Here is a 27,833-nt window from a genome sequence, read left to right on the forward strand (position 1 = left end):
ATGGCTATCTCACCCAAAAATAGATTTTTCGCTTCGCTCAAAATCCGTTTAATACGCCCTCGATGTGTGGCCTTAAGAAGCTCTTGTGAAGAAGAGCAGCGGCCATTCGAGGTGAGAGGACAACTTGCAGCAGAACCGACCGCGGAGGCACCGCAGAGGAATTTCGTCGGTAAAGAGGCGTTAATTGCCGGTGCATTTGCTTTCGGCGTACCAATTGTTACTGGACTTGTGATATTTGGGTACCGCAAGTTTATGAGTTACTGGAATCGTGACGGAGATCAACCGACAGATTTTGAAAAGCTTCGGTTGGAAGAAGACTCGCGAAAGGCTCTAGAAAGCAGGGAAGATTTGGATCATCCACTGAAGGAGAAGGAAAGAAATATGGCGCTGAAAATTGAAGAGGAACGAGATGAAAAAGAAAGGATAAGTCGACAACTAAATTGCGTTCTTGAAACGATGAAAGAGAGAGAAGAGGAAATTATCTCACTGAAGGAAATTATCAAGAACAACGCAGATGATGAAGAGATAATGATTGAGAAAATTAAAGAGGATCAAGAAAGAAGAGGAAAGTTTAAACAAGAACTAAATTACCTTCTTGGAAGGATGAAAGAGAGAGAAGAAGAAATTACTTCTCTGGAGCAAATCATTTTAGACAACCATAAGGTTATAGAAAGAGTGATAGAGGCAATTGAAGAAGAAAAAGAAGAAAGAAGAAAGGTACAAGAAGAACTGAATAGCGTTCTTCACGAAAAGAAAGAAAGAGAAGAGGAAATTACTTCTCTGAAGAGAATTATAATGGATAAAGAAGAGGAAAAGATTACAATGGAGGAGAACATTGAAGAAGAAAAAGAAGAGAGAAGAAAGGTACAAGAAGAACTGAATAGCGTTCTTCAGGAAAAGAAAGAAAGAGAAGAGGAAAATACTTCTCTGATGAGAATTATAATGGATAAAGAAGAGGAAAAGATTGCAATGGAGGAGAACATTGAAGAAGAAAAAGAAGAGATAAGAAAGGTACAAGAAGAACTGAATAGCGTTCTTCAGGAAAAGAAAGAAAGAGAAGAGGAAAATACTTCTCTGAAGAGAATTATAATGGATAAAGAAGAGGAAAAGATTGCAATGGAGGAGAACATTGAAGAAGAAAAAGAAGAGAGAAGAAAGGTACAAGAAGAACTGAATAGCGTTCTTCAGGAAAAGAAAGAAAGAGAAGAGGAAAATACTTCTCTGAAGAGAATTATAATGGATAAAGAAGAGGAAAAGATTGCAATGGAGGAGAACATTGAAGAAGAAAAAGAAGAGAGAAGAAAGGTACAAGAAGAACTGAATAGCGTTCTTCAGGAAAAGAAAGAAAGAGAAGAGGAAAATACTTCTCTGAAGAGAATTATAATGGATAAAGAAGAGGAAAAGATTGCAATGGAGGAGAACATTGAAGAAGAAAAAGAAGAGAGAAGAAAGGTACAAGAAGAACTGAATAGCGTTCTTCAGGAAAAGAAAGAAAGAGAAGAGGAAAATACTTCTCTGAAGAGAATTATAATGGATAAAGAAGAGGAAAAGATTGCAATGGAGGAGAACATTGAAGAAGAAAAAGAAGAGAGAAGAAAGGTACAAGAAGAACTGAATAGCGTTCTTCAGGAAAAGAAAAAAAGAGAAGAGGAAAATACTTCTCTGAAGAGAATTATAATGGATAAAGAAGAGGAAAAGATTGCAATGGAGGAGAACATTGAAGAAGAAAAAGAAGAGAGAAGAAAGGTACAAGAAGAACTGAATAGCGTTCTTCAGGAAAAGAAAGAAAGAGAAGAGGAAAATACTTCTCTGAAGAGAATTATAATGGATAAAGAAGAGGAAAAGATTGCAATGGAGGAGAACATTGAAGAAGAAAAAGAAGAGAGAAGAAAGGTACAAGAAGAACTGAATAGCGTTCTTCAGGAAAAGAAAGAAAGAGAAGAGGAAAATACTTCTCTGAAGAGAATTATAATGGATAAAGAAGAGGAAAAGATTACAATGGAGGAGAACATTGAAGAAGAAAAAGAAGAGAGAAGAAAGGTACAAGAAGAACTGAATAGCGTTCTTCAGGAAAAGAAAGAAAGAGAAGAGGAAAATACTTCTCTGAAGAGAATTATAATGGATAAAGAAGAGGAAAAGATTACAATGGAGGAGAACATTGAAGAAGAAAAAGAAGAGAGAAGAAAGGTACAAGAAGAACTGAATAGCGTTCTTCAGGAAAAGAAAGAAAGAGAAGAGGAAAATACTTCCCTGAAGAGAATTATAATGGATAAAGAAGAGGAAAAGATTACAATGGAGGAGAACATTGAAGAAGAAAAAGAAGAGAGAAGAAAGGTACAAGAAGAACTGAATAGCGTTCTTCAGGAAAAGAAAGAAAGAGAAGAGGAAAATACTTCCCTGAAGAGAATTATAATGGATAAAGAAGAGGAAAAGATTACAATGGAGGAGAACATTGAAGAAGAAAAAGAAGAGAGAAGAAAGGTACAAGAAGAACTGAATAGCGTTCTTCAGGAAAAGAAAGAAAGAGAAGACGAAAATACTTCTCTGAAGAGAATCATAATGGATAAAGAAGAGGAAAAGATTACAATGGAGGAGAACATTGAAGAAGAAAAAGAAGAGAGAAGAAAGGTACAAGAAGAACTGAATAGCGTTCTTCAGGAAAAGAAAGAAAGAGAAGAGGAAAATACTTCTCTGAAGAGAATCATAATGGATAAAGAAGAGGAAAAGATTACAATGGAGGAGAACATTGAAGAAGAAAAAGAAGAGAGAAGAAAGGTACAAGAAGAACTAAATAGCGTTCTTCAGGAAAAGAAAGAAAGAGAAGACGAAAATACTTCTCTGAAGAGAATTATCAAAGCCAAAGAAGAGGAAATTCGAATTTTGGAAGAAAGAATTGAAGAGGAAAAAGCAGAGATTAAACAAAGAGGACTTGATCTTCACTATGTCATTGAGGTGAAGAACAAATTGAATCTTCTGGTGAACCAAATGGCGGAAGAAATTGTTAATCTGAAGAGAATCATCATGGAAAAAGAGAAGGAAATTCGAATTCTGGAAGAAATGATGAAGGAAGAAAGACTTGAAAGATTTAATAAGAAGAACAGGATTGATTATATAGTTAAGGAAGTCATGGGAAAAATTGATTCAATGGAAAATGTCTTCAATGAAGAAGAAGAGTAAGTTAGAAAAAGAGGAGTATTGAAAACATTAAAACTAGAAAATCGCAAAAATATATATAAAACAAAAAAAAAATCCAAAAAAATATAAAAAACAGATAATGAAAAAAAAAAGTAATAGAAAATAGAATATCCCCAAAAAATACATGATACAGAAAAAAAAATATAAACAGTAAGAGTAAGAGCAGCATCAGCTGTAACAAAAGCAGCAGAGGGAAGAAATCTGACTTGGTCTAGCATGCTTTGTTACCTGATGAAGATTCACCTGTACTGTTTCTTCATCAGGTGGACAAATGCAGAAAGAACAAGTCTGACTTCTTCTCAGCAGCACCAGCAGCACCAGAGGAAGAAGAAGAATAAGAAGAAGAAGAAGAAGGAGGACGAGCAGAAACCTTGGTAGGAGGAAAAGGACAAGGAGCAGCAGCAGCAGTAACAAAAGCAGCAGAGGGAAGAAGTCTGACTTGGTCTAGCATGCTTTGTTACCTGATGAAGATTCACTTGTACTGTTTCTTCATCAGGTGGACAAATGCACAAAGACCAAGTCTGACATCTTCTCCTGAGCAGCAGCAGTAGCAGAAGCAGAAGCAGCAGCAGCAGCAGCAGCAGAAGAAGAAGAAGAAGAAGAAGGAAGACAAGCAGCAACATTGGTAGGAGGAAAAGGTCAAGGAGCAGAAGCAGCAGTAACAAAAGCAGCAGAGGGAAGAAGTCTGAGTTGGTCTAGCATGCTTTGTTACCTGATGAAGATTCACTTGTACTGTTTCTTCATCAGGTGGACAAATGCACAAAGAACAAGTCTGACTTCTTCTCCTCAGCAGCAGCAGCAGAAGAAGAAGAAGAAGAAGAAGAAGAAGAAGATGGAAGAGGAGAACCAGCAGCAACATTGGTAGGAGGAAAAGGACAAGGAGCAGCAGCAGCTGTAACAAAAGCAGCAGAGGGAAGATGTCTGACTTGGTCTAGCATGCTTTGTTACCTGATGAAGATTCAATTGTACTGTTTCTTCATCAGGTGGACAAATGCAGAAAGAACAAGTCTGTCTTCTCAGCAGCAGCAGCAGCAGAAGAAGAATTAGAAGAAGGAGGACCAGCAGCAACATTGGTAGGAGGAAAAGGACAAGGAGCAGCAGCAGAAGCAGCCGCAGCCACAGCAGTAACAAAAACTGCAGAGGGAAGAAGTCTGAAAATGGTCTAGCATGCTTTGTTACCTGATGAAGATTCACCTGTACTGTTTCTTCATCAGGTGGACAAATGCAGAAAGAACAAGTCTGACTTCTCAGCAGCAGCAGCAGCAGAAGAAGAAGAAGAAGGAGAAGGACCAGCAGCAACATTGGTAGGAGGAAAAGGACAAGGAGGAGCAGCAGTAGCAGGAGCAGCAGTAACAAAAGCAGCAGAGGGGAAAAGTCTGACTTGGTCTAGCAAGCTTTGTTACATGATGAAGATTCACCTGTACTGTTTCTTCATCAGGTGGACAAATGCAGAAAGAACAAGTCTGACTTCTCCTCAGCAGCAGCAGCAGCAGAAAAAGAAGAAGAAGAAGGAGAAGAAGAAGAAGGAGGACCAGCAGCAACATTGGTAGGAGGAAAAGGACAAGGAGCAGCAGCAGCAGTAACAAAAGCAGCAGAGGGAAGAAATCTGACTTGGTCTAGCATGCTTTGTTACCTGATGAAGATTCACCTGTACTGTTTCTTCATCAGGTGGACAAATGCAGAAAGAACAAGTCTGACTTCTTCTCCTCAGCAGCAGCAGCAGCAGCAGCAGCAGCAGCAACAGCAGCAGAAGAAGAAGAAGAAGAAGAAAAAGGAGGACCAGCAGAAACATTGGTAGGAGGAAAAGGACAAGGAGCAGCAGCAGCAGTAACAAAAGCAGCAGAGGGAAGAAAACTGACATGGTCTAGCATGCTTTGTTACCTGATGAAGATTCACCTGTACTGTTTCTTCATCAGGTGGACAAATGCAGAAAGAACAAGTCTGACTTCTTCCCCTCAGCAGCAGCAGCAGCAGCAGCAGAAGGCAGCAGCAGCAGCAAAAGAAGAAGAAGAAGAAGGAGGACGAGCAGCAACATTGGTAGGAGGAAAAGGACAAGGAGCAGCAGCAGCAGTAACAAAAGCAGCAGAGGGAAGAAATCTGACTTGGTCTGGCATGCTTTGTTACCTGATGAGGATTCACTTGTACTGTTTCTTCATCAGGTGGACAAATGCAGAATGAACAAGTCTGACTTCTTCTCAGCAGCAGCAGCTGCAGAAGAAGAAGATGAAGAAGAAGAAGAAGGAGGACAAGCAGCAACATTGGTAGAAGGAAAAGGACAAGGAGCAGCAGCAGCAGTAACAAAATAAGGAGAGGGAAGAAGTCTGACTGGGTCTAGCATGCTTTGTTACTCGATGAAGATTCACCTGTACTGTTTCTTCATCAGGTGGACAAATGCAGAAAGAATAAGTCTGACTTCTTCTTCTCAGCAGCAGCAGCAACAGCAGTAACAAAAGCAGCAGAGGGAAGAAATCTAACTTGGTCTAGCATGCTTTGTTACCTGATGAAGATTCACTTGTACTGTTTCTTCATCAGGTGGACAAATGCAGAAAGAACAAGTCTGACTTCTTCTCAGCAGCAGCAGCAGCAGCAGCAGCAGCAGCAGAAGAAGAAGAAGAAGAATGAGGACGAGCAGCAACATTGGTAGGAGGAAAACGACAAGGAGCAGCAGCAGCAGTAACAAAAGCAGCAGAGGGAAGAAGTCTGACTTGGTCTAGCATGCTTTGTTACCTGATGAAGATTCACTTGTACTGTTTCTTCTTCAGGTGGACAAATGCAGAAAGAACAAGTCTGACATCTTCTTCTCAGCAGCAGCAGCAGCAGCAGCAGCAGCAGGAGTAGCAGAAGAAGAAAAAGAAGAAGAAGGACGACCAGCAGCAACCTTGGTAGGAGGAAAAGGACAAGGAGCAGCAGCAGCAGTAACAAAAGCAGCAGAGGGAAGAAGTCTGACTTGGTCTAGCATGCTTTGTTACCTGATGAAGATTCACTTGTACTGTTTCTTCATCAGGTGGACAAATGCACAAAGAACAAGTCTGACATCTTCTCCTGAGCAGCAGCAGTAGCAGAAGCAGCAGCAGCAGCAGCAGAAGAAGAAGAAAAAGAAGAAGAAGAAGAAGAAGGAAGACAAGCAGCAACATTGGTAGGAGGAAAAGGTCAAGGAGCAGAAGCAGCAGTAACAAAAGCAGCAGAGGGAAGAAGTCTGAGTTGGTCTAGCATGCTTTGTTACCTGATGAAGATTCACTTGTACTGTTTCTTCATCAGGTGGACAAATGCACAAAGAACAAGTCTGACTTCTTCTCCTCAGCAGCAGCAGCAGAAGAAGAAGAAGAAGAAGAAGAAGAAGAAGAAGATGGAGGAGGAGAACCAGCAGCAACATTGGTAGGAGGAAAAGGACAAGGAGCAGCAGCAGCTGTAACAAAAGCAGCAGAGGGAAGATGTCTGACTTGGTCTAGCATGCTTTGTTACCTGATGAAGATTCAATTGTACTGTTTCTTCATCAGGTGGACAAATGCAGAAAGAACAAGTCTGTCTTCTCAGCAGCAGCAGCAGCAGAAGAAGAATTAGAAGAAGGAGGACCAGCAGCAACATTGGTAGGAGGAAAAGGACAAGGAGCAGCAGCAGAAGCAGCCGCAGCCACAGCAGTAACAAAAGCTGCAGAGGGAAGAAGTCTGAAAATGGTCTAGCATGCTTTGTTACCTGATGAAGATTCACCTGTACTGTTTCTTCATCAGGTGGACAAATGCAGAAAGAACAAGTCTGACTTCTCAGCAGCAGCAGCAGCAGAAGAAGAAGAAGAAGGAGAAGGACCAGCAGCAACATTGGTAGGAGGAAAAACACAAGGAGGAGCAGCAGTAGCAGGAGCAGCAGTAACAAAAGCAGCAGAGGGGAAAAGTCTGACTTGGTCTAGCAAGCTTTGTTACATGATGAAGATTCACCTGTACTGTTTCTTCATCAGGTGGACAAATGCAGAAAGAACAAGTCTGACTTCTCCTCAGCAGCAGCAGAAGCAGAAAAAGAAGAAGAAGAAGAAGAAGAAGAAGAAGAAGGAGGACCAGCAGCAACATTGGTAGGAGGAAAAGGACAAGGAGCAGCAGCAACAGTAACAAAAGCAGCAGAGGGAAGAAATCTGACTTGGTCTAGCATGCTTTGTTACCTGATGAAGATTCACCTGTACTGTTTCTTCATCAGGTGGACAAATGCAGAAAGAACAAGTCTGACTTCTTCTCCTCAGCAGCAGCAGCAGCAGCAGCAGCAACAGCAGCAGAAGAAGAAGAAGAAGAAGAAAAAGGAGGACCAGCAGAAACATTGGTAGGAGGAAAAGGACAAGGAGCAGCAGCAGCAGTAACAAAAGCAGCAGAGGGAAGAAAACTGACATGGTCTAGCATGCTTTGTTACCTGATGAAGATTCACCTGTACTGTTTCTTCATCAGGTGGACAAATGCAGAAAGAACAAGTCTGACTTCTTCCCCTCAGCAGCAGCAGCAGCAGCAGCAGAAGGCAGCAGCAGCAGCAGAAGAAGAAGTAGAAGAAGGAGGACGAGCAGCAACATTGGTAGGAGGAAAAGGACAAGGATCAGCAGCAGCAGTAACAAAAGCAGCGGAGGGAAGAAATCTGACTTGGTCTGGCATGCTTTGTTACCTGATGAGGATTCACTTGTACTGTTTCTTCATCAGGTGGACAAATGCAGAATGAACAAGTCTGACTTCTTCTCAGCAGCAGCAGCAGCAGCAGCAGCAGCAGAAGAAGAAGATGAAGAAAAAGAAGAAGGAGGACAAGCAGCAACATTGGTAGAAGGAAAAGGACAAGGAGCAGCAGCAGCAGTAACAAAATAAGGAGAGGGAAGAAGTCTGACTGGGTCTAGCATGCTTTGTTACTCGATGAAGATTCACCTGTACTGTTTCTTCATCAGGTGGACAAATGCAGAAAGAATAAGTCTGACTTCTTCTTCTCAGCAGCAACAGCAGTAACAAAAGCAGCAGAGGGAAGAAATCTAACTTGGTCTAGCATGCTTTGTTACCTGATGAAGATTCACTTGTACTGTTTCTTCATCAGGTGGACAAATGCAGAAAGAACAAGTCTGACTTCTTCTCAGCAGCAGCAGCAGCAGCAGCAGCAGCAGCAGAAGAAGAAGAAGAAGAATGAGGACGAGCAGCAACATTGGTAGGAGGAAAACGACAAGGAGCAGCAGCAGCAGTAACAAAAGCAGCAGAGGGAAGAAGTCTGACTTGGTCTAGCATGCTTTGTTACCTGATGAAGATTCACTTGTACTGTTTCTTCTTCAGGTGGACAAATGCAGAAAGAACAAGTCTGACATCTTCTTCTCAGCAGCAGCAGCAGCAGCAGCAGCAGCAGGAGTAGCAGAAGAAGAAAAAGAAGAAGAAGGACGACCAGCAGCAACCTTGGTAGGAGGAAAAGGACAAGGAGCAGCAGCAGCAGTAACTAAAGCAGCAGAGGGAAGAAGTCTGACTTGGTCTAGCATGCTTTGTTACCTGATGAAGATTCACTTATACTGTTTCTTCATCAGGTGGACAAATGCACAAAGAACAAGTCTGACTTCTTCTCCTCAGCAGCAGCAGCAGAAGAAGAAGAAGAAGAAGAAGAAGAAGAAGAAGATGGAGGAGGAGAACCAGCAGCAACATTGGTAGGAGGAAAAGGACAAGGAGCAGCAGCAGCTGTAACAAAAGCAGCAGAGGGAAGATGTCTGACTTGGTCTAGCATGCTTTGTTACCTGATAAAGATTCACTTGTACTGTTTCTTCATCAGGTGGACAAATGCACAAAGAACAAGTCTGACATCTTCTTCTCAGCAGCAGCAGCAGCAGCAGCAGCAGGAGTAGCAGAAGAAGAAAAAGAAGAAGAAGGACGACCAGCAGCAACCTTGGTAGGAGGAAAAGGACAAGGAGCAGCAGCAGCAGTAACAAAAGCAGCAGAGGGAAGAAGTCTGACTTGGTCTAGCATGCTTTGTTACCTGATGAAGATTCACTTGTACTGTTTCTTCATCAGGTGGACAAATGCACAAAGAACAAGTCTGACATCTTCTCCTGAGCAGCAGCAGTAGCAGAAGCAGCAGCAGCAGCAGAAGAAGAAGAAGAAAAAGAAGAAGAAGAAGAAGAAGGAAGACAAGCAGCAACATTGGTAGGAGGAAAAGGTCAAGGAGCAGAAGCAGCAGTAACAAAAGCAGCAGAGGGAAGAAGTCTGAGTTGGTCTAGCATGCTTTGTTACCTGATGAAGATTCACTTGTACTGTTTCTTCATCAGGTGGACAAATGCACAAAGAACAAGTCTGACTTCTCATCAGCAGCAGCAGCAGCAGAAGAAGAAGAAGAAGAAGAAGAAGAAGATGGAGGAGGAGAACCAGCAGCAACATTGGTAGGAGGAAAAGGACAAGGAGCAGCAGCAGCTGTAACAAAAGCAGCAGAGGGAAGAAGTCTGACTTGGTCTAGCATGCTTTGTTACCTAATGAAGATTCACTTGTACTGTTTCTTCATCAGGTGGACAAATGCAGAAAGAACAAGTCTGTCTTCTCAGCAGCAGCAGCAGCAGAAGAAGAATTAGAAGAAGGAGGACCAGCAGCAACATTAGTAGGAGGAAAAGGACAAGGAGCAGCAGCAGAAGCAGCTGCAGCAACAGCAGTAACAAAAGCTGCAGAGGGAAGAAGTCTGAAAATGGTCTAGCATGCTTTGTTACCTGATGAAGATTCACCTGTACTGTTTCTTCATCAGGTGGACAAATGCAGAAAGAACAAGTCTGACTTCTTCTCAGCAGCAGCAGCAGCAGAAGAAGAAGAAGAAGAAGAAGGACCAGCAGCAACATTGGTAGGAGGAAAAGGACAAGGAGGAGCAGCAGTAGCAGCAGCAGCAGTAACAAAAGCAGCAGAGGGGAAAAGTCTGACTTGGTCTAGCAAGCTTTGTTACATGATGAAGATTCACCTGTACTGTTTCTTCATCAGGTGGACAAATGCAGAAAGAACAAGTCTGACTTCTCCGCAGCAGCAGCAGAAGAAGAAGAAGAAGAAGAAGAAGGAGGACCAGCAGAAACATTGGTAGGAGGAAAAGGACAAGGAGCAGCAGCAGCAGTAACAAAAGCAGCAGAGGGAAGAAATCTGACTTGGTCTAGCATGCTTTGTTACCTGATGAAGATTCACCTGTACTGTTTCTTCATCAGGTGGACAAATGCAGAAAGAACAAGTCTGACTTCTTCTCCTCAGCAGCAGCAGCAGCAGCAGCAGCAGCAGCAGCAACAGCAGCAGAAGAAGAAGAAGAAGAAAAAGGAGGACCAGCAGAAACATTGGTAGGAGGAAAAGGACAAGGAGCAGCAGCAGCAGTAACAAAAGCAGCAGAGGGAAGAAAACTGACATGGTCTAGCATGCTTTGTTACCTGATGAAGATTCACCTGTACTGTTTCTTCATCAGGTGGACAAATGCAGAAAGAACCAGTCTGACTTCTTCTCCTCAGCAGCAGCAGCAGCAGTAGCAGCAGCAACAGCAGCAGAAGAAAAAGAAGAAGAAAAAGGAGGACCAGCAGAAACATTGGTAGGAGGAAAAGGACAAGGAGCAGCAGCAGCAGTAACAAAAGCAGCAGAGGGAAGAAATCTGACATGGTCTAGCATGCTTTGTTACATGATGAAGATTCACCTATACTGTTTCTTCATCAGGTGGACAAATGCAGAAAGAACAAGTCTGACTTCTTCCCCTCAGCAGCAGCAGCAGCAGCAGAAGGCAGCAGCAGCAGAAGAAAAAGAAGAAGAAGAAGGAGGACGAGCAGCAACATTAGTAGGAGGAAAAGGACAAGGAGCAGCAGCAGCAGCAGCAGTAACAAACGCAGCAGAGGGAAGAAGTCTGACTTGGTCAAGCATGCTTTGTTACCTGATGAAGATTCACTTGTACTGTTTCTTCTTCAGGTGGACAAATGCAGAAAGAACAAGTCTGACTTCTTCTCCTCAGCAGCAGCAGCAGCAGAAGAAGAAGAAGAAGAAGAAGGAGGAGGAGGACAAGCAGCAACATTGGTAGGAGGACAAGCAGCAACATTGGTAGGAAGAAAAGGACAAGGAGCAGCAGCAGCAGTAACAAAAGCAGCAGAGGGAAGAAGTCTGACTTGGTCTATCATGCTTTGTTACCTGATGAAGATTCACTTGTACTGTTTCTTCATCAGGTGGACAAATGCAGAAAGAACCAGTCTGACTTCTTCTCCTCAACAGCAGCAGCAGCAGCAGCAGCAGCAGAAGAAGAAGAAGAAGAAGAAGGAGGAGGACAAGCAACAACATTGGTAGGAGGAAAAGGACAAGGAGCAGCAGCAGCAGCAGAAGTAACAAACGCAGCAGAGGGAAGAAGTCTGACTTGGTCAAGCATGCTTTGTTACCTGATGAAGATTCACCTGTACTGTTTCTTCATCAGGTGGACAAATGCAGAAAGAACAAGTCTGACTTCTCAGCAGCAGCAGCAGCAGAAGAAGAAGAAGAAGGAGAAGGACCAGCAGCAACATTGGTAGGAGGAAAAGGACAAGGAGGAGCAGCAGTAGCAGCAGCAGCAGTAACAAAAGCAGCAGAGGGGAAAAGTCTGACTTGGTCTAGCAAGCTTTGTTACATGATGAAGATTCACCTGTACTGTTTCTTCATCAGGTGGACAAATGCAGAAAGAACAAGTCTGACTTCTCCTCAGCAGCAGCAGCAGCAGAAAAAAGAAGAAGAAGAAGAAGAAGAAGAAGAAGGAGGACCAGCAGCAACATTGGTAGGAGGAAAAGGACAAGGAGAAGCAGCAACAGTAACAAAAGCAGCAGAGGGAAGAAATCTGACTTGGTCTAGCATGCTTTGTTACCTGATGAAGATTCACCTGTACTGTTTCTTCATCAGGTGGACAAATGCAGAAAGAACAAGTCTGACTTCTTCTCCTCAGCAGCAGCAGCAGCAGCAGCAACAGCAGCAGCAGAAGAAGAAGAAGAAGAAGAAAAAGGAGGACCAGCAGAAACATTGGTAGGAGGAAAAGGACAAGGAGCAGCAGCAGCAGTAACAAAAGCAGCAGAGGGAAGAAAACTGACATGGTCTAGCATGCTTTGTTACCTGATGAAGATTCACCTGTACTGTTTCTTCATCAGGTGGACAAATGCAGAAAGAACAAGTCTGACTTCTTCCCCTCAGCAGCAGCAGCAGCAGCAGCAGAAGGCAGCAGCAGCAGCAGAAGAAGAAGAAGAAGAAGGAGGACGAGCAGCAACATTGGTAGGAGGAAAAGGACAAGGAGCAGCAGCAGCAGTAACAAAAGCAGCAGAGGGAAGAAATCTGACTTGGTCTGGCATGCTTTGTTACCTGATGAGGATTCACTTGTACTGTTTCTTCATCAGGTGGACAAATGCACAAAGAACAAGTCTGACTTCTTCTCAGCAGCAGCAGCAGCAGCAGCAGCAGAAGAAGAAGATGAAGAAGAAGAAGAAGGAGGACAAGCAGCAACATTGGTAGAAGGAAAAGGACAAGAAGCAGCAGCAGCAGTAACAAAATAAGGAGAGGTAAGAAGTCTGACTGGGTCTAGCATGCTTTGTTACTCGATGAAGATTCACCTGTACTGTTTCTTCATCAGGTGGACAAATGCAGAAAGAATAAGTCTGACTTCTTCTTCTCAGCAGCAGCAGCAACAGCAGTAACAAAAGCAGCAGAGGGAAGAAATCTAACTTGGTCTAGCATGCTTTGTTACCTGATGAAGATTCACTTGTACTGTTTCTTCATCAGGTGGACAAATGCAGAAAGAACAAGTCTGACTTCTTCTCAGCAGCAGCAGCAGCAGCAGCAGCAGAAGAAGAAGAAGAAGAATGAGGACGAGCAGCAACATTGGTAGGAGGAAAACGACAAGGAGCAGCAGCAGCAGTAACAAAAGCAGCAGAGGGAAGAAGTCTGACTTGGTCTAGCATGCTTTGTTACCTGATGAAGATTCACTTGTACTGTTTCTTCTTCAGGTGGACAAATGCAGAAAGAACAAGTCTGACATCTTCTTCTCAGCAGCAGCAGCAGCAGCAGCAGCAGGAGTAGCAGAAGAAGAAAAAGAAGAAGAAGGACGACCAGCAGCAACCTTGGTAGGAGGATAAGGACAAGGAGCAGCAGCAGCAGTAACAAAAGCAGCAGAGGGAAGAAGTCTGACTTGGTCTAGCATGCTTTGTTACCTGATGATGATTCACTTGTACTGTTTCTTCATCAGGTGGACAAATGCACAAAGAACAAGTCTGACATCTTCTTCTCAGCAGCAGCAGCAGCAGCAGCAGCAGGAGTAGCAGAAGAAGAAAAAGAAGAAGAAGGACGACCAGCAGCAACATTGGTAGGAGGAAAAGGTCAAGGAGCAGAAGCAGCAGTAACAAAAGCAGCAGAGGGAAGAAGTCTGAGTTGGTCTAGCATGCTTTGTTACCTGATGAAGATTCACTTGTACTGTTTCTTCATCAGGTGGACAAATGCACAAAGAACAAGTCTGACTTCTTCTCATCAGCAGCAGCAGCAGAAGAAGAAGAAGAAGAAGAAGAAGAAGAAGAAGAAGATGGAGGAGGAGAACCAGCAGCAACATTGGTAGGAGGAAAAGGACAAGGAGCAGCAGCAGCTGTAAAAAAAGCAGCAGAGGGAAGAAGTCTGACTTTGTCTAGCATGCTTTGTTACCTGATGAAGATTCACTTGTACTGTTTCTTCATCAGGTGGACAAATGCAGAAAGAACAAGTCTGTCTTCTCAGCAGCAGCAGCAGCAGAAGAAGAATTAGAAGAAGGAGGACCAGCAGCAACATTAGTAGGAGGAAAAGGACAAGGAGCAGCAGCAGAAGCAGCTGCAGCAACAGCAGTAACAAAAGCTGCAGAGGGAAGAAGTCTGAAAATGGTCTAGCATGCTTTGTTACCTGATGAAGATTCATCTGTACTGTTTCTTCATCAGGTGGACAAATGCAGAAAGAACAAGTCTGACTTCTTCTCAGCAGCAGCAGCAGCAGAAGAAGAAGAAGAAGAAGAAGGACCAGCAGCAACATTGGTAGGAGGAAAAGGACAAGGAGGAGCAGCAGTAGCAGCAGCAGCAGTAACAAAAGCAGCAGAGGGGAAAAGTCTGACTTGGTCTAGCAAGCTTTGTTACATGATGAAGATTCACCTGTACTGTTTCTTCATCAGGTGGACAAATGCAGAAAGAACAAGTCTGACTTCTCCGCAGCAGCAGCAGCAGAAGAAGAAGAAGAAGAAGAAGGAGGACCAGCAGCAACATTGGTAGGAGGAAAAGGACAAGGAGCAGCAGCAGCAGTAACAAAAGCAGCAAAGGGAAGAAATCTGACTTGGTCTAGCATGCTTTGTTACCTGATGAAGATTCACCTGTACTGTTTCTTCATCAGGTGGACAAATGCAGAAAGAACAAGTCTGACTTCTTCTCCTCAGCAGCAGCAGCAGCAGCAGCAGCAGCAGCAACAGCAGCAGAAGAAGAAGAAGAAGAAGAAAAAGGAGGACCAGCAGAAACATTGGTAGGAGGAAAAGGACAAGGAGCAGCAGCAGCAGTAACAAAAGCAGCAGAGGGAAGAAAACTGACATGGTCTAGCATGCTTTGTTACCTGATGAAGATTCACCTGTACTGTTTCTTCATCAGGTGGACAAATGCAGAAAGAACAAGTCTGACTTCTTCCCCTCAGCAGCAGCAGCAGCAGCCGCAGAAGGCAGCAGCAGCAGAAGAAGGAGGACGAGCAGCAACATTGGTAGGAGGAAAAGGACAAGGAGCAGCAGCAGCAGTAACAAAAGCAGCAGAGGGAAGAAATCTGACTTGGTCTGGCATGCTTTGTTACCTGATGAGGATTCACTTGTACTGTTTCTTCATCAGGTGGACAAATGCAGAATGAACAAGTCTGACTTCTTCTCAGCAGCAGCAGCAGCAGCAGCAGCAGCAGAAGAAGAAGAAGATGAAGAAGAAGAAGAAGGAGGACAAGCAGCAACATTAGTAGAAGGAAAAGGACAAGGAGCAGCAGCAGCAGTAACAAAAGCAGGAGAGGGAAGAAGTCTGACTGGGTCTAGCATGCTTTGTTACTCAATGAAGATTCACCTGTACTGTTTCTTCATCATGTGGACAAATGCAGAAGGAATAAGTCTGACTTCTTCTTCTCAGCAGCAGCAGCAGCAGCAGTAACAAAAGCAGCAGAGGGAAGAAATCTAACTTGGTCTAGCATGCTTTGTTACCTGATGAAGATTCACTTGTACTGTTTCTTCATCAGGTGGACAAATGCAGAAAGAACAAGTCTGACTTCTTCTCAGCAGCAGCAGCAGCAGAAGAAGAAGAAGAAGAAGAAGGAGGACGAGCAGCAACATTGGTAGGAGGAAAACGACAAGGAGCAGCAGCAGCAGTAACAAAAGCAGCAGAGGGAAGAAGTCTGACTTGGTCTAGCATGCTTTGTTACCTGATGAAGATTCACTTGTACTGTTTCTTCATCAGGTGGACAAATGCAGAAAGAACAAGTCTGACTTCTTCTCAGCAGCAGCAGCAGCAGAAGAAGAAGAAGAAGAAGAAGGAGGACGAGCAGCAACATTGGTAGGAGGAAAACGACAAGGAGCAGCAGCAGCAGTAACAAAAGCAGCAGAGGGAAGAAGTCTGACTTGGTCTAGCATGCTTTGTTACCTGATGAAGATTCACTTGTACTGTTTCTTCATCAGGTGGACAAATGCAGAAAGAACAAGTCTGACATCTTCTTCTCAGCAGCAGCAGCAGCAGCAGCAGCAGCAGCAGCAGCAGCAGCAGCAGCAGGAGTAGCAGAAGAAGAAAAAGAAGAAGGACGACCAGCAGCAACCTTGGTAGGAGGAAAAGGACAAGGAGCAGCAGCAGCAGTAACAAAAGCAGCAGAGGGAAGAAGTCTGACTTGGTCTAGCATGCTTTGTTACCTGATGAAAATTCACTTGTACTGTTTCTTCATCAGGTGGACAAATGCAGAAAGAACAAGTCTGACATCTTCTTCTCAGCAGCAGCAGCAGAAGCAGCAGCAGCAGCAGCAGCAGCAGCAGGAGTAGCAGAAGAAGAAAAAGAAGAAGAAGGACGACCAGCAGCAACCTTGGTAGGAGGAAAAGGACAAGGAGCAGCAGCAGCAGTAACAAAAGCAGCAGAGGGAAGAAGTCTGACTTGGTCCAGCATGCTTTGTTACCTGATGAAGATTCACTTGTACTGTTTCTTCATCAGGTGGACAAATGCAGAAAGAACAAGTCTGACTTCTCCTCAGCAGCAGCAGCAGCAGCAGCAGCAGCAACAGCAGCAAAAGAAGAAGAAGAAGAAAAAGGAGGACCAGCAGAAACATTGGTAGGAGGAAAAGGACAAGGAGCAGCAGCAGCAGTAACAAAAGCCGCAGAGGGAAGAAATCTGACTTGGTCTAGCATGCTTTGTTACCTGATGAAGATTCACCTGTACTGTTTCTTCATCAGGTGGACAAATGCAGAAAGAACCAGTCTGACTTCTTCTCCTCAGCAGCAGCAGCAGCAGTAGCAGCAGCAACAGCAGCAGAAGAAGAAGAAGAAGAAAAAGGAGGACCAGCAGAAACATTGGTAGGAGGAAAAGGACAAGGAGCAGCAGCAGCAGTAACAAAAGCAGCAAAGGGAAGAAATCTGACATGGTCTAGCATGCTTTGTTACATGATGAAGATTCACCTATACTGTTTCTTCATCAGGTGGACAAATGCAGAAAGAACAAGTCTGACTTCTTCCCCTCAGCAGCAGCAGCAGCAGCAGAAGGCAGCAGCAGCAGAAGAAAAAGAAGAAGAAGAAGGAGGACGAGCAGCAACATTAGTAGGAGGAAAAGGACAAGGAGCAGCAGCAGCAGCAGCAGTAACAAACGCAGCAGAGGGAAGAAGTCTGACTTGGTCAAGCATGCTTTGTTACCTGATGAAGATTCACTTGTACTGTTTCTTCTTCAGGTGGACAAATGCAGAAAGAACAAGTCTGACTTCTTCTCCTCAGCAGCAGCAGCAGCAGCAGAAGAAGAAGAAGAAGAAGGAGGAGGAGGACAAGCAGCAACATTGGTAGGAGGACAAGCAGCAACATTGGTAGGAAGAAAAGGACAAGGAGCAGCAGCAGCAGTAACAAAAGCAGCAGAGGGAAGAAGTCTGACTTGGTCTATCATGCTTTGTTACCTGATGAAGATTCACTTGTACTGTTTCTTCATCAGGTGGACAAATGCAGAAAGAACCAGTCTGACTTCTTCTCCTCAACAGCAGCAGCAGCAGCAGCAGCAGAAGAAGAAGAAGAAGAAGGAGGAGGACAAGCAACAACATTGGTAGGAGGAAAAGGACAAGGAGCAGCAGCAGCAGCAGAAGTAACAAACGCAGCAGAGGGAAGAAGTCTGACTTGGTCAAGCATGCTTTGTTACCTGATGAAGATTCACTTGTACTGTTTCTTCTTCAGGTGGACAAATGCAGAAAGAACAAGTCTGACTTCTTCTCCTCCTCAGCAGCAGCAGCAGCAGAAGAAGAAGAAGAAGAAGGAGGAGGACAAGCAGCAACATTGGTAGGAGGAAAAGGACAAGGAGCAGCAGCAGCAGTAACAAAAGCAGCAAAGGAAAGAAGTTTGACTTGGTCTATCATGCTTTGTTACCTGATGAAGATTCACTTGTACTGTTTCTTCTTCAGGTGGACAAATGCGGAAAGAACCAGTCTGACTTCTTCTCCTCAGCAGCAGCACCAGCAGAAAAAGAAGAAGAAGAAGGAGGAGGACAAACTGCAACATTGGTAGGAGGAAAAGGACAAGGAGCAGCAGCAGCAGTGACAAAAGCAGCAGAGGGAAAAAGTCTGACTTGGTCAAGCATGCTTTGTTACCTGATGAAGATTCACCTGTACTGTTTCTTCATCAGGTGGACAAATGCACAAAAAACAAGTCTAACCTTCTCAGCAGCAGCAGCAGCAGAAGAAGAAGAAGAAGAAGAAGAAGATGAAGGAGGACCAGCAGCAACATTGGTAGGAGGAAAAGGACAAGGAGCAGCAGCAGCAGTAACAAAAGCAACAAAGGGATGAAGTCTGACTTGGTCTAGCATGCTTTGTTACCTGATGAAGATTCACTTGTACTGTTTCTTCATCAGGTGGACAAATGCAGAAAGAACAAGTCTGACTTCTTCTCAGCAGAAGCAGCAGCAGCAGCAGAAGAAGAAGATGAAGAAGAAGAAGAAGGAGGACAAGCAGCAACATTGGTAGAAGGAAAAGGACAAGGAGCAGCAGCAGCAGTAACAAAAGCAGCAGAGGGAAGAAGTCTGACTGGGTCTAGCATGCTTTGTTACTCGATGAAGATACACCTGTACTGTTTCTTCATCAGGTGGACAAATGCAGAAAGAACAAGTCTGACTTCTTTTCAGCAGCAGCAGCAGAAGCAGTAACAAAAGCAGCAGAGGGAAGAAATCTAACTTGGTCTAGCATGCTTTGTTACCTGATGAAGATTCACTTGTACTGTTTCTTCATCAGGTGGACAAATGCAGAAAGAACAAGTCTGACTTCTTCTCAGCAGCAGCAGCAGCAGCAGCAGCAGCAGCAGCAGAAGAAGAAGAAGAAGACGAAGAAGAAGAAGAAGAAGGGGGACGAGCAGCAACATTGGTAGGAGGAAAATGACAAGGAGCAGCAGCAGCAGTAACAAAAGCATCAGAGGGAAGAAGCCTGACTTGGTCTAGCATGCTTTGTTACCTGATGAAGATTCACTTGTACTGTTTCTTCATCAGGTGGACAAATGCAGAAAGAACAAGCCTGACTTCTTCTTCTCAGCAGCAGCAGCAGCAGCAGCAGCAGCAGCAGCAGCAGCAGCAGCAGCAGCAGCAGCAGGAGTAGCAGAAGAAGAAAAAGAAGAAGAAGGACAACCAGCAGCAACCTTGGTAGGAGGAAAAGGACAAGGAGCAGCAGCAGCAGTAACAAAAGCAGCAGAGGGAAGAAGTCTGACTTGGTCCAGCATGCTTTGTTACCTGATGAAGATTCACTTGTACTGTTTCTTCATCTGGTGGACAAATGCAGAAAGAACAAGTCTGACTTCTCCTCAGCAGCAGCAGCAGCAGCAGCAGTAGCAGCAGCAGCAGAAGAAGAAAAAGAAGAAGGACAACCAGCAGCAACCTTGGTAGGAGGAAAAGGACAAGGAGCAGCAGCAGCAGTAACAAAAGCAGCAGAGGGAAGAAGTCTGACTTGGTCTAGCATGCTTTGTTACCTGATGAAGATTCACTTGTACTGTTTCTTCATCAGGTGGACAAATGCAGAAAGAACAAGTCTGACATCTCCTCAGCAGCAGCAGCAGCAGCAGCAGAAGAAGAAGAAGAAGAAGAAAAAGGAGGACGAGCAGGAACATTGGTAGGAGGAAAACGACAAGGAGCAGCAGCAGCAGTAACAAAAGCAACAGAGGGAAGAAGTCTGACTTGGTCTAGCATGCTTTGTTGCCTGATGAAGATTCACTTGTACTGTTTCTTCATCAGGTGGACAAATGCAGAAAGAACAATTCTGACTTCTTCTCAGCAGCAGCAGCAGCAGCAGCAGCAGCAGCAGCAGCAGCAGCAGCAGAAGAAGAAGAAGAAGGAGGAAGACGAGCAGCAACATTGGTAGGAGGAAAACGACAAGGAGCAGCAGCAGCAGTAACAAAAGAAGCAGAGGGAAGAAGTCTGACTTGGTTTAGCATGCTTTGTTACCTGATGAAGATTCACCTGTACTGTTTCTTCATCAGGTGGACAAATGCAGAAAGAACAAGTCTGACTTCTTCTTCTTAGCAGCAGCAGCAGCACCAGGAAAAAAAGCAGCAGAGGGAAGAAGTCTGACTTGGTCTAGCATGCTTTGTTACCTGATGAAGATTCACTTGTACTGTTTCTTCATCAGGTGGACAAATGCAGAAAGAACAAGTCTGACTTCTTCTTCTCAGCAGCAGCAGCAGCAGCAGCAGCAGCAGCAGCAGCAGAAGCAGCAGAAGAAGAAGAAGAATAAGAAGGAGGATGAGCAGCAACATTGGTAGGAGGAAAACGACAAGGAGCAGCAGCAGCAGTAACAAAAGCAGCAGAGGGAAGAAGTCTGACTTGGTCTAGCATGCTTTGTTACCTGATGAAGATTCACCTGTACTGTTTCTTCATCAGGTGGACAAATGCAGAAAGAACAAGTCTGACTTCTTCTTAGCACCAGCAGCAGCACCAGCAGTAACAAAAGCAGCAGAGGGAAGAAATCTGACTTGGTCTAGCATGCTTTGTTACCTGATGAAGATTCACCTGTACTGTTTCTTCATCAGGTGGACAAAAGCACAAAGAACAAGTCTGACTTCTTCTCAGCAGCAGCAGCAGCAGCAGCAGAAGAGGAAGAAGAAGAAGAAGAAGGAGGACCAGCAGCAACATTGGTAGGAGGAAAAGGACAAGGAGCAGCAGCAGCAGTAACAAAAGCAGCAGAGGGAAGAAATCTGACTTGGTCTAGCATGCTTTGTTACCTGATGAAGATTCACCTGTACTGTTTCTTCATCAGGTGGAAAAATGCACAAAGAACAAGTCTGACCTTCTCAGCAGCAGCAGCAACAGCAGCAGCAGCAGAAGAAGAAGAAGAAGAAGAAGCAACATTGGTCGGAGGAAAAGGACAAGGAGCAGCAGCAGCAGTAACAAAAGCAGCAAAGGGATGAAGTCTGACTTGCTCTAGCATGCTTTGTTACCTGATGAAGATTCACTTGTACTGTTTCTTCATCAGGTGGACAAATGCAGAAAGAACAAGTCTGACTAATTCTCAGCAGCAGCAGCAGCAGCAGCAGCAGAAGAAGAAGAAGAAGAAGGAGGACCAGCAGCAAGATTGGTAGAAGGAAAAGTAAGAGAAGCAGCAGCAGCAGTAACAAAAGCAGCAGAGGGAAGAAGTCTGAGTTGGTCTAGCATGCTTTGTTACCTGATGAAGATTCACTTGTACTGTTTCTTCATCAGGTGGACAAATGCACAAAGAACAGGTCTGACTTCTTCTCAGCAGCAGCAGCAGCAGCAGCACCAAAAAAAGAAGAAGAAGAAGAAGGAGGACAAGCAGCAACATTGGTAGGAGGAAAAGGACAAGGAGCATTAGCAGCAGTAACAAAAGCAGCAGAGCGAAAAAATCTGACTTGGTCTAGCATGCTTTGTTACCTGATGAAGATTCACCTGTACTGTTTCTTCATCAGGTGGACAAATGCAGAAAGAACAAGTCTGACTTCTTCTCAGCAGCAGCAGCAGTAGCAGCAGCAGCAGTAGCAGCAGCAGCAGTAGCAGCAGCAGCAGCAGAAGCAGAAAAAGAAGAAGAAGAAGGAGGACAAGCAGCAACATTGGTAGGAGGAAAAGGACAAGGAGCAGCGGCAGCAGTAACAAAAGCTGCAGAGGGAAGAAATCTGACTTGGTTTAGCATGCTTTGTTACCTGATGAAGATTCACCTGTACTGTTTCGTCATCAGGTGGAAAAATGCAGAAAGAACAAGGCTGACTTCTTCTCCTTAGAGCAGCAGCAGCAGCAGCAGAAGAAGAAGAAGGAGGAAAAGCAGCAACATTGGTAGGAGGAAAAGGACAAGGAGCAGCAGCAGCAATAACAAAAGAAGCAGAGGGAAGAAGTCTGACTTGGACTAGCATGCTTTGTTACCTGATGAAGATTCACTTGTACTGTTTCTTCATCAGGTGGACAAATGCAGAAAGAACAATTCTGACTACTTCTCCTCAGCAGCAGCAGCAGCAGCAGCAGCAGAATAAAAAAAAGAAGAAGAAGGACCAGCAGCAACATTGGTAGGAGGAAAAGGACAAGGAGCAGCAGCAGCAGTAAAAAAAGCAGCAGAGGGAAGAAATCTGACTTGATCTAGCATGCTTTGTTACCTGATGAAGATTCACTTGTACTGTTTCTTCATCAGGAAGACAAATGCAAAAAGAACAAGTCTGACTTCTTCTCCTCAGCAGCAGCAGCAGCAGCAATAGCAGCAGCAGCAGAAGAAGAAAAAGAAGAAGAAGGAGGAAAAGCAGCAACATTGGTAGGAGGAAAAGGACAAGGAGCAGCAGCAGCAACAAAAGAAGCAGAGGGAAGAAGTCTGACTTGGTCTAGCATGCTTTGTTACCTGATGAAGATTCACCTGTGCTGTTTCTTCATCAGGTGGACAAATGCAGAAAGAACAAGTCTGACTTCTTCTCCTCAGCAGCAGCAGCAGCAGCAGCAGCAGCAGAAGAAGAAGAAGAAGGAGGACAAGCAGCAACATTGGTAGGAGGAAAAGGGTAAGGAGCAGAAGCAGCTGTAACAAAAGCAGCAGAGGGAAGAAGTATGACTTGGTCTAGTATGCTTTGTTAACTGATGAAGATTCACTTGTACTGTTTCTTCTTCAGGTGGACAAATGCAGAAAGAACAAGTCTGACTTCTTCTCCTCAGCATCAGCAGCAGCAGCAGAAGAAGAAGAAGAAGAAGAAGGAGGAGGACAAGCAGCAACATTGGTAGGAGGAAAAGGACAAGGAGCAGCAGCAGCAGCAGCAGTAACAAACGCAGCAGAGGGAAGAAGTCTGACTTGGAAAAGCATGCTTTGTTACCTGATGAAGATTCACTTGTACTGTTTCTTCTTCAGGTGGACAAATGCAGAAAGAACAAGATTGACTTCTTCTCCTCAGCAGCAGCAGCAGCAGAAGAAGAAGAAGAAGGAGGAGGACAAGCAGCAACATTGGTAGGAGGACAAGCAGCAACATTGGTAGGAGGAAAAGGACAAGGAGCAGCAGCATCAGTAACAAAAGCAGCAGAGGCAAGAAGTCTGACTTAGTCTATCATGCTTTGTTACCTGATGAAGATTCACTTGTACTGTTTCTTCATCAGGTGGACAAATGCAGAAAAAACCAGTCTGACTTCTTCTCCTCAACAGCAGCAGCAGCAGCAGCAGCAGCAGCAGCAGCAGAAGAAGAAGAAGAAGGAGGAGGAGGACAAGCAACAACATTGGTAGGAGGAAAAGGACAAGGAGCAGCAGCAGCAGCAGCAGTAACAAAAGCAGCAGAGGGAAGAAGTCTGACTTGGTCAAGCATGCTTTGTTACCTGATGAAGATTCACTTGTACTGTTTCTTCTTCAGGTGGACAAATGCAGAAAGAACAAGTCTGACTTCTCCTCAGCAGCAGCAGCAGCAGCAGCAGCAGCAGAAGAAGAAGAAGAAGAAGAAGGAGGAGGACAAGCAGCAACATTGGTAGGAGGAAAAAGACAAGGAGCAGCAGCAGCAGTAACAAAAGCAGCAGAGGGAAGAAGTCTGACTTGGTCTATCATGCTTTGTTACCTGATGAAGATTCACTTGTACTGTTTCTTCTTAAGGTGGACAAATGCGGAAAGAACCAGTCTGACTTCTTCTCCTCAGCAGCAGCAGCAGCAGCAGCAGAAAAAGAAGAAGGAGGAGGACAAACAGCAACATTGGTAGGAGGAAAAGGACAAGGAGCAGCAGCAGCAGTAACAAAAGCAGCAGAGGGAAGAAGTCTGACTTGGTCAAGCATGCTTTGTTACCTGATGAAGATTCACTTGTACTGTTTCTTCATCAGGTGGACAAATGCAGAAAGAACAAGTCTGACTTCTTCTCCTCAGCAGCAGCAGCAGCAGCAGCAGAAAAAAAAGAAGGAGGAGGACAAACAGCAACATTGGTAGGAGGAAAAGGACAAGGAGCAGCAGCAGCAGTAACAAAAGCAGCAGAGGGAAGAAGTCTGACTTGGTCAAGCATGCTTTGTTACCTGATGAAGATTCACTTGTACTGTTTCTTCATCAGGTGGACAAATGCAGAAAGAACAAGTCTGACTTCTTCTCAGCAGCAGCAGCAGCAGCAGCAGAAGAAGAAGAAGAAGAAGAAGAAGAAGAAGAAGGAGGACGACAAGCAGCAAGATTGGTAGAAGGAAAAGGACAAAGAGCAGCAGCAGCAGTAACAAAAGCAACAGAGGGAAGAAGTCTGAGTTGGTCTAGCATGCTTTGTTACCTGATGAAGATTCACTTGTACTGTTTCTTCATCATGTGGACAAATGCAGAAAGAACAATTCTGACTACTTCTCCTTAGCAGCAGCAGCAGCAGCAGCAGCAGCAGAATAAGAAGAAGAAGAAGAAGGACCAGCAGCAACATAGGTAGGAGGAAAAGGACAAAGAGCAGCAGCAGCAGTAAAAAAAGCAGCAGAGGGAAGAAATCTGACTTGGTCTAGCATGCTTTGTTACCTGATGAAGATTCACTTGTACTGTTTTTTCATCAGGTGGACAAATGCAGAAAGAACAAGTCTGACTTTTTCTCCTCAGCAGCAGCAGCAGCAGCAGCAGAAGAAGAAGAAGAAGAAGAAGAAGCAGGAGGAGGACAAGCAGCAACATTGGTAGGAGGAAAAGGACAAGGAGCAGCAGCAGCAGTAACAAAAGCAGCAGAGGGAAGAAATCTGACTTGATCTAGCATGCTTTGTTACCTGATGAAGATTCACCTGTACTGTTTCTTCATCAGGTGGACAAATGCATGAAGAACAAGTCTGACTTCTTCTCAGCAGCAGCAGCAGAAGAAGAAGAAGAAGAAGAAGAAGAAAAAGGAGGACCAGCAGCAACATTGGTAGGAGGAAAAGGACAAGGAGCAGCAGCAGCAGTAACAAAAGAAGCAGAGGGAAGAAGTCTGACTTGGTCTAGCATGCTTTGTTACCTGATGAAGATTCACCTGTACTGTTTCTTCATCAGGTGGACAAATGCAGAAAGAACAAGTCTGACTTCTTCTCCTCAGCAGCAGCAGCAATAGCAGCAGCAGCAGCAGCAGCAGCAGCAGCAGCAAAATCAAAGAAGAAGAAGAAGAAGAAGAAGAAGAAGAAGAAGAAGAAGAAGCAACATTGGTAGGAGGAAAAGGACAAGGAGCAGAAGCAGCTGTAACAGAAGCAGCAGAGGGAAGAAGTCTGACTTGGTCTAGCATGCTTTGTTAACTGATGAAGATTCACTTGTACTGTTTCTTCTTCAGGTGGACAAATGCAGAGAGAACAAGTCTGACTTCTTCTCCTCAGCAGCCGCAGCAGCAGCAGCAGCAGCAGAAGAAGAAGAAGAAGAAGAAGGAGGAGGACAAGCAGCAACATTGGTAGGAGGAAAAGGACAAGGAGCAGCAGCAGCAGTAGCAGTAACAAAAGCAGCAGAGGGAAGAAGTCTGACTTGGTCAAGCATGCTTTGTTACCTGATGAAGATTCACTTGTACAGTTTCTTCATCAGGTGGACAAATGCAGAAAGAACAGGTCTAACTTCTTCTCAGCAGCAGCAGCACCAAAAAAAAGAAGAAGAAGAAGAAGGAGGACAAGCAGCAACATTGGTAGGAGGAAAAGGACAAGGAGCATTAGCAGCAGTAACAAAAGCAGCAGAGCGAAGAAATCTGACTTGGTCTAGCATGCTTTGTTACCTGATGAAGATTCACCTGTACTGTTTCTTCATCAGGTGGACAAATGCAGAAAGAACAAGTCTGACTTCTTCTCAGCAGCAGCAGCAGCAGCAGCAGCAGCAGCAGAAAAAGAAGAAGAAGGAGGACAAGCAGCAACATTGGTAGAAGGAAAAGGACAAGGAGCAGCAGCAGCAGTAACAAAAGCTGCAGAGGGAAGAAATCTGACTTGGTCTAGCATGCTTTGTTACCTGATGAAGATTCACCTGTACTGTTTCTTCACCAGGTGGACAAATGCAGAAAGAACAAGTCTGACTTCTTCTCCTTAGCAGCAACAGCAGCAGCCGCAGCAGCAGCAGCAGAAGAAGAAGAAGGAGGACAAGCAGCAACATTGGTAGGAGGAAAAGGACAAGGAGCAGCAGCAGCAATAACAAAAGAAACAGAGGGAAGAAGTCTGACTTGGCCTAGCATGCTTTGTTACCTGATGAAGATTCACCTGTACTGTTTTTTCATCAGGTGGACAAATGCAGAAAGAACAAGTCTGACTTCTCCTCAGTAGCAGCAGCAGCAGCAAGAGAAGAAGAAGAAGAAGAAGAAGAAGAAGAAGAGGAAGGACCAGCAGCAACATTGGTAGGAGGAAAAGGACAAGGAACAGCAGCAGAAGTAACAAAAGCAGCAGAGGGAAGATGTCTGACTTGGTCTAGCATGCTTTGTTACCTGATGAAGATTCACTTGTACTGTTTATTCTTCAGGTGGACAAATGCAGAAAGAACAAGTCTGACTTCTTCTCAGCAGCAGCAGTAGAAGCAGCAGCAGCAGAAGAAGAAGAAGAAGAAGAAGAAGAAGAACCAGCAGCAACATTGGTAGGAGGAAAAGGACAAGGAGCAGCAGCAGCAGTAACAAAAGCAGCAGAGGGAAAAAGTCTGACTTGGTCTAGCATGCTTTGTTACCTGATGAAGATTCACTTGTACTGTTTCTTCTTCAGGTGGACAAATGCAGAAAGAACAAGTCTGACTTATTCTCCTCAGCAGCAGCAGCAGCAGCAGCAGCAGCAGCAGAAGAAGAAGAAGAAGAAGAAGAAGAAGAAGAAGAAGGACCAACAGCAACATTGGCAGGAGGAAAATGACAAGGACCAGCAGCAGGAGTAACAAAAGCCGCAGAGGGAAGAAGTCTGACTTGGTCTAGCATGCATTGTTATCTGATGAAGATTCACTTGTACTGTTTCATCATCAGGTGGACAAATGCAGAAAGAACAAGTCTGACTTCTTCTCGGCAGAAGCAGCAGCAGCAGCAGAAGAAGAAGGACCAGCAGCAACATTGGTAGGAGGAAAAGGACAAGGAGCAGCAACAGCAGCAGCAGCAGCAGAAGCAGTAACAAAAGCGGCAGAGGGAAGAAGTCTGACTTGGTCTAGCATGCTTTGTTACCTAATGAAGATTCACTTGTACTGTTTCTTCATCGGGTGGACAAATGCAGAAAGAACAAGTCTGACTTCTTTTTCTCAGCAGCAGCAGCAGCAACAGCAGTAACAAAAGCAGCAGAGGGAAGAAGTCTGACTTGGTCTAGCATGCTTTGTTACCTGATAAGATTCACTTGTACTGTTTCTTCATCAGGTGGACAAATGCAGAAAGAACAAGTCTGATTTCTTCTCAGCAGCAGCAGCAGCAGCAGCAGAAGAAGAAGAAGAAGGAGGGCGAACAGCAACATTAGTAGGAGAAAAAGGACAAGAAGCAGCAGCAGTAACAAAAGCAGCAGAGGGATGAAATCTGACTTGGTCTAGTTTGCTTTGTTAACTTATGGAGATTCACTTGTACTGTTTCTTCATCAGGTGGACAAATGCAGAAAGAACAAGTCTGATTTCTTCTCAGCAGCAGCAGCAGCAGCAGAAGAAGAAGGAGGAGGGCGAACAGCAACATTAGTAGGAAGAAAAGGACAAGGAGCAGCAGCAGTAACAAAAGCAGTAGAGGGATGAAATCTGAGTTGGTCTAGTTTGCTTTGTTAACTTATGGAGATTCACTTGTACTGTTTCTTCTTCAGTTGGAAAAATGCAGAAAGAACAAGTCTGACTTCTTCTCAGCAGCAGCAGCAAAAGAAGAAGGAGGACGAGCAGCAACATTAGTAAGAGGAAAAGGACAAGGAGCAGCAGCAGTAACAAAAGCAGCAGAGGGAAGAAGTCTTGACTTGGTCTAGCATGCTTTGTTACCTGATGAAGATTCACTTGTACTGTTTCTTCATCAGGTGGACAAATGCAGAAAGAACAAGTCTGACTTCTCAGCAGCAGCAGCAGAAGAAAAAGAAGGAGGACAAGCAGCAACATTAGTAGGAGGAAAAGGACAAGGAGCAGCAGCAGTAACAAAAGCAGCAGAGGGAAGAAGTCTTGACTTGGTCT

The 27,833-nt window shown here is 44.5% G+C and overlaps 1 protein-coding gene across 1 annotated transcript; it reads left to right on the top strand.

Moving 5' to 3' along the window:
- LOC137651492 (golgin subfamily A member 6-like protein 22) lies at positions 1–27,363 on the top strand. The gene is made up of 17 exons (XM_068384718.1): positions 1–717; positions 844–918; positions 1,831–1,905; positions 2,755–3,173; positions 3,459–3,569; positions 4,634–4,656; positions 4,907–4,989; positions 10,398–10,480; positions 11,808–11,830; positions 12,082–12,158; positions 14,566–14,648; positions 18,851–18,952; positions 21,047–21,151; positions 21,757–21,861; positions 22,266–22,338; positions 26,475–26,590; positions 27,273–27,363. The coding sequence occupies exons 1-17, from the start codon at positions 1–3 to the stop codon at positions 27,361–27,363; spliced, it is 2,361 nt and encodes a 786-aa protein (XP_068240819.1).
- The last annotated feature ends 470 nt before the right edge of the window (positions 27,364–27,833 follow it).

This window comes from Palaemon carinicauda, chromosome 13 (assembly GCF_036898095.1).
Source record: "Palaemon carinicauda isolate YSFRI2023 chromosome 13, ASM3689809v2, whole genome shotgun sequence".
NCBI classification, from domain to species: domain Eukaryota; kingdom Metazoa; phylum Arthropoda; class Malacostraca; order Decapoda; family Palaemonidae; genus Palaemon; species Palaemon carinicauda.

Coding starts and splice junctions, on each gene's coding strand:
- LOC137651492 (XM_068384718.1), top strand. CDS start 1: ATGGCTATCTCACCCAAAAATAGATTTTTCGCTTCGCTCAAAATCCGT. Junction 919..1,830: donor AGAAAGAAAGAGAAGAGGAA/AATACTTCTCTG, acceptor ATTATAATGGAT/AAAGAAGAGGAAAAGATTGC. Junction 18,953..21,046: donor CAGCAGCAGCAGCAGCAGGA/GTAGCAGAAGAA, acceptor TTTCTTCATCAG/GTGGACAAATGCACAAAGAA.